The following is a 12,775-nucleotide window of genomic DNA, read 5'->3' on the forward strand; positions in this document are numbered from 1 at the left end:
TCCCCCCCCCCACCCGCCCAAGATCTGTGCGTTTTCTGCAGTATTCTGAAATGTGATTTAAAAAAAAGACCTATAGGGGAAATAGTATTCTCCCAAGCAGTTTCTCTTCATGCCTTGTGTGATTATGGTCTATGCGTTATTGTAGGTAAAGATAACGTGTGTGTGTGTGTGTATTCTTTATAGATTCCTGCAGACTCTTGATAGCAATAGAGTACTCTTGGTACATTTCTTATCTCTGCCAAACATGCCCCTGAAGTGGCATCCCACTTGCTGATTATGAAGGGAAAAAAAAAAAGCATATAAAAAAATGGCTGCTTGTCTTCTGCCATAGCAGGGGGACGTCGGGGTGGGGACGTCGGGGTGGGGAGCCTCGCTGCCTGCAGTCGCTGCTGACTGTGTCTGATTGCGTTTTGACAGTGGACCATGAAATAAAGGAAGGAAAAAGCTAAAAACTCTAAAAATAGCGGGCAGCTGTATGTGGACTGTTCTCTTCAGGTAAAATCCGTATGCGGTTTGACTGCTGGTCACTTGTGGGAATGAGCCTTCCAAGTAAAGAGAGTAAAATACTGAATATAGACTTCAGTATTTGAGGGAGGCCTGTCAAAGGCAAGGCTGGGAGTTGGTTCTACAAGAATCTTGTTTAGTATTTTAGTTACCAGGAACGTCTGAAAATATCTGTTAATTACGTTGGCTTGTAGTAGCCTCAGCATTGATTACAACAATCAGTTACTAATTCTTCAACAGAAGGTTTTGTCTTAAGACTTTTGAGACTGTAGTATTTGTAAATCCTACAATATAGGAAAACCCATTATTATCTGACAGATTTTGGATATTTAAAACTTCTCGTATGGTGCCTGAAACTGTTGTCCAACATGCTGTGTTGTCCACATAACTTCTTCAAAAAGAACAAAAGAACTTGAGGCATTAAAGAAAGAAAGGCTGCAGTGATTAATACCTTTGTAAAATACACTGGCCTGGGGCAAAACTGTGAATTGAAATTAATAATTTGAAACCAGAAACATCCTGGCGTTACAGAGGAGATGTTAAATTAATATCTCCCCTCTGAGTCTGCTCATGCACTGGGCATTTTCCAGGGTTGGTATTTTGGGAACAGTCATGGCTACAGGGCAAAAGTTTGGCTCCTGGACAGATCTCCTGCCAAGCTGGGTTGGCTTTGGCTTGAACACATAAGATCTCTGTGCCTTGTGGCTTGCTCAGTTGTTAAGGTCCTTTTAAAAGCCAAAGCCACACTCACCTGAGTAACTTTCACTCATACATATCTTTCCATTGAAGTTACAGACTAGCTATAACAGCAGGGTTTTCAGGATAGGGCACTTCTTGTTCTGGTAAACTCTGTCCCAGTCTATCCCAGTTTGAACCAGAAAATGTCAAGACTGCTGTCCGCTGTTGCTGTGGATTAGTAGGTACATGGATTAGTAGGTAGTGTGTGGCATCCACCTGGAACTCTTAGATGCGGAAGAAATGAGCGCTGCCGTTGCCGCTCCCACCCTGAGCTATGACTAAGACTTTGTCCTGGGGGCCCCTCCATTCCTGCTTTCACGGTTATGGGGAAGGAGAACTAGGCACAGAATCACACCAAGATGACGAATACATGTACTGTTATTTTTTTTCTGTGGTTAGACTCTTTTTCACAAGCTCCAGTTAGCTGCTGAGTGTTTTTTTAGAGGCTTGTTTAGAACTAAAAGCCACGTGTGGTTCAGACTGAGTCTGGTGCAGGCAATTATATAACCTGCATAGTGATATGAGTAGAGAAGGGGATGATGGAGAGGCTCATGCAGCCTTGCAAAGGCAAGAGGTTTGGTTGACTTTATAAGTCACCGGGTGCTTGCCAGAAGTGCCAAATCATCAGTGGTTTCTCCAGGCTGGGCAGACACTAGGCTATTAGACCCAAGTTCTCCTGTAACACCAGCTATGCTCAATGGCTGTCCTTCTCTCTAGGCTTCGCCTCCACGATGGGAAGCTCATTAAGGACAGACGTTACCACCTCCGAACGTACCCAAACTGCTTCGTGGCGAAAGAGCTCACAGACTGGCTGATTGACCACAAAGAAGCACCGGACCGAGAGACAGGCATCCGCCTCATGCAGAAGCTAATGGACCATTACATCATCCATCACGGTGTGTGGGTTTCTCTGCTACCTGCCGAGCCTCCCCAGGGAGCAGGCTGTGTATCTGGTCACGGTGTGTGTCCATCAGCTCAGCATATGGAATCATGGTCAGGTCCCTCTTCATGACCCTCCTATGGGTGAGGGCTCCTGGAGAAGCTGGGAGATGATGGGCAGACATGAGGCTGCATGGGGTTGGATCCGTGTGAAGCTGCAGTGCTTTGGGGGATATGCCAGTTCCCTGCCCCACAGAAAAGGGACTGTGCACTGGTAAAACAGCATCTGAAGTGGCTGTTATTTGAAAGCCAGTTCAGTAATGCCTGACCCTACAGCAATTGCATCGGCAGCCGGTGGTGGATATTTTTACAGAAGCGGGTCTAGCTGGTGTTTGTGCCCTGCAGAAGTGGAAGCCGACTGGTAACACATGCTTCACAGTTTCCCCATCCATGCTGCGGGGGGGACGACAAATAGGGACGTGGAGACAACACCACTCAAAGCAAAAAGTCACCTGGTACCTGTAAAGCTGGGGCTGAAGCAACCCTGTAGGGATGCCTGCCTTGGGAATTAGGTGTGAGATGCCATTTCAACAGCTTGTCTGTGGGATCTGTTAAAAGGAGAAAAAAAATAAAAGAGGGGTGGGCAGAAAAGCAGCTTGGTGGTCAAGCCCAGCTCGTAGTATTCAGGCTTTGTTCTTTTTAAAAATTATTTGGAACATTCAGCAGTTTTGGATTAACTCAGATCATGTGGTCTGTGCCTGTCCCTGAACTGCAGAGCAATCCCCAAGGTCCAGCCCTTGGTCCCGATACAACAACAGGAAACAAATGCTTCATGTTAGCAAAGAGCAGTTTCTCTCCATTGGATTTTCAGGCCCGATCGGGAACAAAAGTCCTGGATTTTCAAACAGGGCTGGGAGAACACTGCCCGTGGTGGGAAGGGTTGTGGAGTTGTGGCTGAGCTGCTGACTCTTGGCGGAGCTCGCTTGCTTCCAAGTCTTTGGGACACGAGCTATGGTAACCTGGAGTTGGGTGGTAGTTTGTCACAAGAGGATGAAGCTGAGGAGACAGGAGCAGATGACAACCATACCAAATCTCTTCCCCCCTCTCTTCCCCCCTCTTCTCTCGGGTCCAGAAATAGCTGCCTTGGACCACTGCAATGCAAACACTCTCTGTTGCCATCTGCTACTTGCTGAGGTTAATGCCCTTTACATTAAGCTGCCTTGAATAAAAATAAACTGCTGCTGTGCTTTATCACAAAAGCGTAAAGCTGAAGCAATGAGTTCTCAGTTAACCATTAACACTCGAAACTGATTATTTTTCCATCTCTCCAGCTGATAGTTTCAAATAAATCCATTAGTTAATCAAACCTGCGCAGCAGTGGGTACCAGTGCTGTTTTGATTGCTTATCGTGGGCACGTCCCTCCTGCTTCTGTGGTAATTCCTGGCAGGACACAAGTTGACTTTCCAACTTGCTTTATGACCATTAATTTTCGTTAGTCCTGTGGAAACGGGGCTGGCTGTTAACTGCAGCCCTGTGCTAAGTGCTTTGCAACTGGCTGTTTAAACTGTTTACCCTCTTCTCTGCTGGGATCCAGAAGATGATAATTATCTCATGAAGATCATTGTCTGTGCTACCTCTTAATGGTTTGATGTGGTTTGAGTTGTTATTCTGTTACATGCTGGAAACATGTTGAAATTGGTCTTCAAATAGCAAAAATGCTTTGGTTTTCTACGGGCGCAGTCCTGTAAGGTTTTACGTTCAATTCCTGTTGCAAAGACATCTGAATCCGTTGCTCCTTGGAGGTGTTAAGATGCAAACCCTCATGTTTTAAAACAATCTTCTTGACCTGCCTTCTTGCTTGATGAGTCATGGGCTTTAGCATCCCGATTTCACGCCAGGACAACTGCTCGGGAGGGGTGATGAACTCCAGATAATCTACAGTTTTTAGCATTGAGCTCCTCACCAAAAGGGGAAAGAAGGTTAGCCAGTCTGCTCAGAAGAATGAACAAGTGTTAAAATTTTCCTTTGAATTTCACTCTAGTGGATTAGGTTACTGTAGTGAGGAAATCTTTGTGTTGGTTTTTTTTCTTTTCCTTTTGACTAATTTTCTTTGTTTTCTGGGCGTATTCTTTACTCTTTTTTCACTGCTGAAGTTTCTCCTTCTTGCTTCAGATGGGTGGACCTGAAGAAAGGTAGGCTGACTGAGCTGGACTGATTTTTTTGATTGTTTTTTGTGTGTATGTCTTTTTTTTTTTTTAAGACTTGTAGTCTAGGAATCTGCTGCAGGCAAGTTTATCTCAAAGTCATATCCCAAATATTTACCTGCTAAATGTTGCATGCACTTAACAGCCGTGCATTTACAGACTGTGTGCTGATTCCCAAGATAAATATGAAACAGAGGCTTTTCATATTGATTTGATTATTCCAGTTGTGTGTGCACCTATGTGTGAAGAAGAATTTCTCTTGAAGTCAGTTTGCCATGCAAATGAATTGGGCAGGGTTGGCACAAAATGGTGTGGACAAGTTGGTGTCATTGCACATTTTAGCTTACAGATATTTTTTTGACAGGGACAGAGGTGATTTTATGGGGTTTTGGATGCAGTGGAGGAGGGTTTCCTCCTGTCCTTCAAGTCTGCTTATGTGTGGCAGTAGCTTTCTAAACAAAGCTGATTGATACAATTCTGTTTGTTTTCTTTTAGTCTAAACCAAAACATCAATGTTTAAACTAAAAACAAAACCAAAAAACCACCACCACCAAAAAAAACCCCAAAACAAAACCCCCAAAAATTCCCAGTTTGTTCTAATGAACGTTTTAGCATCTGGATCAAAATGTAGACTCAAACTCAAGCTTGCCCAAGGTGTGTTCAGTGGGACTGACGTCTCCCACCAGCACGGGCTGCAGGGATTCATAAGCATCTAGTTTGGGGACCGAAGGCTCGGGTGCTGGCTGCTGCGTGGTATGAGTGGCAGAGAGAAGGACATGGCATGCAGCCCCTGTAGCTTGTAACCTGGAGATAACACCCAGCTGAGTCTGTGCCCTGTGCAGCTCGCTCTGTCCCTCATGGACTAACAGCCACCCCCAGGACTGACGTCCCTGCTCTCAACTCCTCCTTTCAGTCTGCGACGAGCACTTGGACTACAAGGACGCCAAGCTGCTGTACCGCTTCCGCAAGGATGATGGGACCTTCCCTCTCAGTAAGGACGTGAAGGTGTTCATGAGAGGGCAGAGTCTTTACGAGAAGTACGTGAGTCCTTCCCCTGCGAAACAACTCTTGGTGAGGGGCGTCGGGAGTGCGCACCGCCGGCTGCGCTTGCTGACGCTGCTCTACGCCGGGAGCCACGGCTGCAGCTGGCTTTTCTCTTCCTTCTCTGTGCCCCGTGCTGTAACGTTGGGAAATGCTGTTTCCTGAGCCCTGCCGCAGCTGCGGGACAACCGGCCTCCTTGGGGCTGGGACAGGAGCTGTGCTCTGAACTCATGGATGCTTTCAAGGACCCCAGCCCAAGGACAGGTTGTGGGATCCGGTACAGGGAAGCACTCGGGTCCAACCTGCAGTTTGAGCGCTCCTGGGATGGACGCGTCCAGTGCATCTGCCTCCCTGGGTGAGCTGCTTCCACCCAGCACTATTAGTTCTTGTGTCCCACCAGAATCAGCAGAGTGTAGGATCTTCAGGGCCCTCGTGGGCCTGGGTCCCTGCCCCTTGCTTAGCCTATTTGCAAAATCTGTAATGGAAAAACTAATTCTCAGACAGTAAAGAAAACTCCTTCCACCTCCCAGTGTTCAGTTTTCTTCATGTTGATTGTTTCTGGTTCTAAGTCCAAGCCATCTTCCCAGGTACCTCACGGGTCCTTTTGTTAGACTGGGTTCAACCACGACCACCCTCTGGACCCCTTTCCTTGAACAGCCTCTTCTCCGTCCTCAAGCCCTGGCAGTCAGGTTGACAAACTGGCACGGGGGGGAGATGTCCTTCAGCCAGGCGGGCGGGGATTTCGGCTGTCCCCCGCCCCTCTGGCAGGCGTGCACCCCTTGTGCTTTGCTGTCGCTCGGCAGCGGTGGCCCCGGGACCGGGGAGAGCATCTCACGGCTGAGCCCGCTGCACCCTCTCGCGGAGACTCTGGATTTAGCGCTCGCGTGTGCTGCAAACGGGGTGCGCGTTTGCTGAAACGCGCCTTCTCCGTCGGTTTGGACGATCTGCCGTTGCCTGCGTGCGCTCGGTTGCTTGCTTGGCTGTCCCCTGCGGTCTTTAGCTGAGGTCACCAGCTGAACTGATTTCGCTGAAGCTGCTTCCTCCGCTGTGATGAAGATTTACAAAGCTGCCTGACCGCAGCTCCGCATTTCTCCCTCGCTTCTCACTGCTCCCAGCAATGTTTCGGCTGTACGGCTTTGCCCGCTTCTCTTGACCGTGCTTTGGCTGGCTGCAGCTCCCGTGTGGGACGGCAGGGCCACACAGCGTCACGGGGGCTGTGTCCCACCTCTGTGCCAGGCTGGTGAGCATGGAAGAGTCAATTCTGAAGGTGAGAGAGGAGAACTCGGTGAAGTACCAGAGGACGTTCCTGGGCTGCGAGATGATCGACTGGCTTGTCCAGGAGGGAGAAGCGGAGAACCGAAAGGAAGCGGTGGAGCTGGGACGGGCGCTGCTGGAGCATGGGATCATTCAACACGGTGAGTGAGGGTCTGGCTGGAGCCAGTGATGGAAAGCAAGGGATGAGCATAGTTGTCAAGGCTATGCTAAGAACAAATCCCCATTCATGTCATGCCACAAGTGCTGGTCAAGTGCCCACTTGGAGATGGCAATAGGGCCTTTTAGTGCTATGTTTGGAGCTGGTGACCTTTGAAATCAGAGCAATCTTCCACCAGCCACAAAGGCTTTGAGCTGAAATCTGAGCTCTTGCTCTTCAGTTCTTCAAAGCCTCTGGCTGCAGGGCTGGGGTCCATGCCTGGGTTTGGAGGGTTGGGTAATGAGGTATGCAGCTCTGCTTGGCTGGAGGTCATAACCATCTGCAGGGATTAAACTTTCAATTCAGATGGCAGGGAGTCCTCTGAGTGTCTTGAGACAGGTGGAGGGCTGTGACTCGGTGATGCACCCCTAGGACATGGCATCTCTCGGGGAGGTGGCCTTGCTCTTTGTCCTTCCCTACAGGTAGTGTTCTCAAACAGTCAGAAAAGCTGCAATAGAACACAGAAGCATTAAAAGCAATTCATCTGGGTCCCTCAGTGTATGTGCTATGTATTTTCCATGCTCACTCAGCCTCTCCCTCCTCCCCTGTTCTCTCCTAGTCTCCAACAGGCATCACTTCTTTGACAGTGACATCCTCTACCAATTCTGGATCAACTTTCGACGGAGGCGTCGTCTCACAGAGTTACTCAATGAGAACTCTTCTCGTGCCCTCTCCGAGAGCCCAGACAGCCCCTTCTGTCTTCGCAAGCTCAATCCAGACCCAGGCAACACCAGCTTTCTCTCTGGTAACTGTGGATGTGTTTGTGGAGGGCTGTGAAAGCAAGAATTACATTACCAGAGTATCCTAAAGCTGGGGATGTTGCTCTCACAGGGTGTAGGGTGTTCCTCCAAGCATCCTATGAAGTGACCATCCATCTGTTTGTGGTGGATGCCATGATGCAGTTCCAGTCTATTGTGGCTCCCCATCCCAGGAAAATAACTCAACTTACCATCAACTCAGCTGTTGATCTTTCTTTGAAGCTCATTTTATTCTTTCTAAGCTCTAATGCCATTTTCCGTCCATTCTTGCCTTTCAGATGTGGGTCAGGCTGGTGGGGGAAGTTTGCTCTTTTAAACTCATCTGTTCCTTTCTTGGGTAATTGTTATTTCTGCCTCTTTCAGTCCAGACCAACAAGGAGATCAAAATTGTCTCAGCGGTTCGAAGGAGCAGCATCACTTCCCTTGCTGGAAACTCCAACGCCTACTTCAGCGCTACTCCTACGTTGGTATTCCCTCCTGTGGCTGAGTGCAACCCCAAATCAGGTCTGGGCTTCTGCATTGCCCTGTCGTGGCACAGGATAATCTATTCCTTCAGGGCATGGGCTAGCTCAAGCCTCAGGTCCAAACCCATCTGCTGTCAGCTTGGTGACTTGCGAGAGGAGAGGGTCAGCCTCACCTCTGAGTCTTGACTTGAAAAGTTGTGCAAGTGTTTTGAAAAACATTGAGATGAATGCAAAGATTTCTTTGTGCAGTAACTGTGGCTGGTTCTAACATCTGTTCTCCAGCCCGTGGTAATCCCCAGGCTGCCTCGTTATGCATTTTACTGTATGAAGCCCTTGGTTCTGATAGGATCTGTCACCTTCTGCTCTAGTGTTAAAGAGACCCGTCACCAATGAAGAGCTCCTGTCCCCCGGGGGCCCCTACGTCAAGAAAACACTAACTGTAAGTGACCATTACGAATGGTATTGCTAATTCAACAGTATCGAGCTCTCTGCCTGCTTTTTGATCGCTTTCTGTCTGCTGCTCTGACCTCTGTATGTTGAAACTTTGACTGCCTGTCACGTCATCGCAGCTCTCTTGGTGAGTCTCAGTGGGTCGATGTCTTCAGATACTGTTGTCGATGAGCATGTGCCCAGCCTCCGCTTGAGTTTAATGTGTATCAAAGGGGGAGGTCAGGTTCCTGGATGGAAAAATCTCCCATTTATATTTTTTCCGGCTCCATGCAAACTGTAGAATCAGTCGAGTCTTGTGACAGTTGAGACTTTGACACACATCCTCTGTGTCACACAGATATCACCTTTGTGCACGGCTTTACGCATCTTTCGGGTACTTGCTGCAGATCAGATCTGTTGATAGGATCCATCAGCATCTGATGGAGCAGCACTGCACAGGGAGCATCTGAGGACCACTTTTCCCTTTCTTTGGATGGGCTGGGTTTTTTCCCACGGACAAAACAAACACACTGCAAAATCTCCAGGATGCTGCAGACAACCTGAGTTTTGGGGTTTTGCTTTTCTAATGATTTCTAAAGTTGTAGGACCGGTCAAGGCGGGGTGCTGGGTGTGACTGTTGCAAGACAGTTCCTGCCCTGGGGATCCTATTGTGCTTTATTTTTTTGTAGAACTTCTCAGCCCTTTCTTGCCCACCTTTGAAAGGAGGCATCTCACGGTGGCCAGTTCAGGAAGCGTGAGGGCTGTCTTGCCACACTGGTTTGACACTAGGGGGGTTACAGGAGAGCTGTGGGTCAGGTTCCCAAATTAACTGTGCTGTAGAAATTGGTGGGAAGGAGCAAGAAAAAGAGAACTGGTGATTAGTGTGGCATGTATGAGGACATGCCCTTCATTCTACTCCTGAATGCTCTTGCCCTGCCCTTCAACTCTGCCAGCCTGGGCCTTTCATGGCTCATTTCCTTCTGCTTAGCTGTGCAGTTGCTGTTATTTATTTATATGGGTAATGTGCAAAGTCCTTTGGGAATTCCTTTTCTCTTTTAGTCACATCAGATGCCCACAGTATTACAGCAAACTGCTCTGTAAGACTGAGATCAGAGTGAGGAAAATTAAGACTGGCTACTTGCACCCTGGAAGTGCTTTCCTGTGCCAAGGAAAAGGCACCGTGTGCGTGTCCTGGAAATGTTCTCGACGTGCTCTTGGTGCATGCCTTGCACTGCGGCTTCTGTGCTTCACTCTTCTGGGCTTGCTGGCAGGGAACATTAGTCCAAAAGCAGCTTTGCAGAGAGCAATCAAACTGTGCTTCTGCACGTTGCTTGGTGCATAGCGAGGAATAGTTCATTCTGCTCTCCTGAATGATGGTGTTGGAGGAAATTCAGAGAATTCAGTGTTTCTTAAAAAAAATAAAGTGTATTTTACCCAAATGTAGCAAGACGCTGAACAAGGCAGGGAGAGGTGTTAACTACACCTGCAGAGAGAGGAATAAACAGTCCAGAAGGGCAGAGTGTCTGGCATGCTGGATTTGCAGGTGACATCTGTTCAAAAACCCTTCACAAACTCAGAGTGGAAACAAGGATGCTCTCTGAGACACTGGCACAGGTGAATGAAAAGATCCACCAGGATAAGAGCAGAGAGACAGAGAGACTGTCCTTGAAACCAATATTCCCAGGAGGAATTTGTCCCCAGCTGCCACGCTAGGAGCTGTCAGAGATTTATAGCTGCAGATACAGAAAGCTCCCAAGTGCCCAGAGATGCTCTCCTCCCACCTTGGAGGTTGAGAAAGAACTGTGGGGTGACATGGACTATTGCTAACATAGGTGGAAGCAAAGAATAAAGGTCCTTTCATCTCGCTGGTGGTCAGAGGAGCCTTGAGGCAAACCCTTCCTTTCTCTTCCGCTCATGACAGAGATTAGGATCATGAGCAGAGCTTTCCACGTCACTAGGAACTGCTGCATCTCCTCTATCCAGCCCATTCCTTGGTTTTTGTTCTGCTTGTAGATCGTAGGGGATGCGGTGGGCTGGGGGTTTGTGGTCCGAGGAGGAAGACCTTGCCACATCCAGGCGGTGGACCCAGGAGGACCTGCTGCTGCAGCAGGGATGAAGGTACTTCTTACTTGTGGGGACTTAACAAGAGGCAAAACTTTTACATCCTGCTTGAGCTTTTCAGGCTGAACGCATCCTCTGTGATATAATCCCACCTCCTGCAGCGGAGATCAGTCCGATCGAGTCGGCACTCGGAGCTCTGGCAGCGCTGTGAGAGGTGGAGGGGAGGATGCTCTCCGCAGGCCACGTACGCTGCGTCTGGCTCCATGGCGGTGGATTTGCCTTTGGCCGGGGCAGCACAGGGGCTGTAGGCAGCTAACGTTGGAAAAAAGCCTGTCAAAACAGCTGTCCCCGTGGTAGACTTTGGAGATGCTGAAGCTCTGTTTGAGCTGCTAAAAACAAAGCAAAGAATTGCCAGTTCAGCTCCAGTTCCTGCACAGAACCCAAGCGAAGCAGGGGAAGAGCAGAGCTTTATCCTGAATCGCTTGCTCTCTCAGCTCCCGAGGTGTAACGTATTTTGTTTCTCTGCTATTAACAACATAGTTCTGCATGGAACTCTTTTCCGTATACACAAAAGCTTTGATAACCTTAGACTGATGCCTTGTTTTGTTTTGTCAAGTAATTTCCATTCTTTCCAGCTCAGGTGAAATGAACTTAGGTCTTGAAACACATTTTGGACCCCGGCATGTATGGGGTTTGTGTGCAGAGCTTTAAGTGTGAATGAAAGAAATGTAGAGTTTCACAGTTCCCTGTGAAAACCCCATCAGTGAGGGAGTAATTTCTACAACCTGATACAAGTCTGAAGTCATATGGATATTTGAAATAATAATGGGATCCTTCAGAGGCAGAGTGTGACTCTTTGTTTGCTTCAGGCAGGATTGGAAGGGGGTGGATAAATTTGTTTCATTTACTCCAGAGTCCGCTTCATTTCTCCTTACCTAATCTCATTTGCTACCAAATTGCTAGATGTTAATATTGTGTCTCATTTCCATCTGTGAAATGAACCACTGCTCAGAAACGAGTGGATTTTTTTCTCTATTAGCTCACGGTCTAAATCCCTTTGGTCCCTTTTTTATGATGCAGTGATTGTAACGCAGCGATTATTAGTGTAGTTTATGGAGTGGTAATGCTTCAGGGTTTGCGGGATGTTGTAGGAAGTTATTTGCATTGCAGCCTCTGGCTCTAGTCAGTTATGGGCAGAAGTTGCCGTGAAGACATTGGCTGAAGGTGACTTGCCCTTCCTCTCCTTACAGGTGTGCCAGTTTGTTTTCTCAGTGAATGGTATGTATGTTTTGCACCTGGACTACCAGACCATCAGCAGCCTCATCATGACAGGACCACGAACTCTTGTGATGGAAGTCATGGAAGCCATTGAATGAGCAATGGAGTCTCATGCCACAACTGTTTGGAAAGGCAGGACACTCCACTGAGCAAGGATGGACTGTGGGGAGGGACCAAGCTTGACCTTTCTCTCTGAAATGTTAACCAGGCTTTTTAATATATTTTCAAATAAAACTGTTCTAATGGAGAAGTCTTGGATTTTGATGGTGTTGAAATATTTGGCTGTACCTGATCCTGAGAGGGTCTCAGCTCCTTTTTAATGTCGGTGGGAGAGTTCAGCACATCATGAAACCAAGCCTTAGAACAAGCCATTCACCCAGCCAAGCGGCAAGCGGGTGGTACAAGCTGGTAAGCAGCAAGAAGCTTGATACCACGCAAGTGAGTATGTCTGAGCTCCCCCGAGGTGTCTGTGCGGTCTACCAAGAACAGTGTGCTTTCCAGATGGCCCGCTAAGCCGTGCCATTGACTCTGTCAAGAAAATAAGGAAACAAATACAGTGATGTATGCTTCCTTGTGAAGAAACTCTAAGGCTCCTGCTACTCTCTTGGCTTAGCCATGCTCGCAGCCAGGACTGCTTGTTCTTCCCAGCTGAGTTTCTTGAAAAGGTGAGACTTCCATGATTGTGCTTTTTGTGCCTCCACACCCCAGTGATGCTTAAATTCATTAATCAGCTTCACTTCGGCGTGGAGCCAGGCAGAGGTCCCAGATGTCATAAGCTGCTACCAACCTGGTGACGGCAGGCAGTGGGGGAAGGAGAGACCCTAAAGAGTGTCTGCCCGAAAGACAATGTGTCATAGTCTGAGTTTGACGCTGGGAGGGAACAGAAATGAGTGAAAGCCACCAAAATCCACCCCCCTGGGCCCTGCTGATCCCAGGATGAGTTCATT

The 12,775-nt window shown here is 48.2% G+C and overlaps 1 protein-coding gene across 1 annotated transcript; it reads left to right on the forward strand.

The window, feature by feature from the left end:
* The first annotated feature begins 1,939 nt into the window (after positions 1-1,939).
* On the forward strand, positions 1,940-12,001 carry DEPTOR (DEP domain containing MTOR-interacting protein). Its single transcript, XM_010295652.1, has 8 exons — positions 1,940-2,138; positions 5,240-5,363; positions 6,604-6,782; positions 7,398-7,583; positions 7,960-8,100; positions 8,429-8,499; positions 10,503-10,607; positions 11,801-12,001. The coding sequence occupies exons 1-8, from the start codon at positions 1,940-1,942 to the stop codon at positions 11,924-11,926; spliced, it is 1,131 nt and encodes a 376-aa protein (XP_010293954.1). The 3' UTR covers positions 11,927-12,001.
* The last annotated feature ends 774 nt before the right edge of the window (positions 12,002-12,775 follow it).

Source organism: Phaethon lepturus, unplaced genomic scaffold (assembly GCF_000687285.1).
Source record: "Phaethon lepturus isolate BGI_N335 unplaced genomic scaffold, ASM68728v1 scaffold1861, whole genome shotgun sequence".
Taxonomy (NCBI): Eukaryota; Metazoa; Chordata; class Aves; order Phaethontiformes; family Phaethontidae; genus Phaethon; species Phaethon lepturus.

Excerpts from the sequence above, each read along its gene's own strand:
- DEPTOR (XM_010295652.1), top strand. The coding sequence starts at position 1,940 with ATGGCTGTCCTTCTCTCTAGGCTTCGCCTCCACGATGGGAAGCTCATT. Across the intron at positions 5,364-6,603 it reads GGGCAGAGTCTTTACGAGAA|GCTGGTGAGCATGGAAGAGT; the intron begins GTACGTGAGTCC and ends CCTCTGTGCCAG. Across the intron at positions 8,500-10,502 it reads ACGTCAAGAAAACACTAACT|ATCGTAGGGGATGCGGTGGG; the intron begins GTAAGTGACCAT and ends TTCTGCTTGTAG.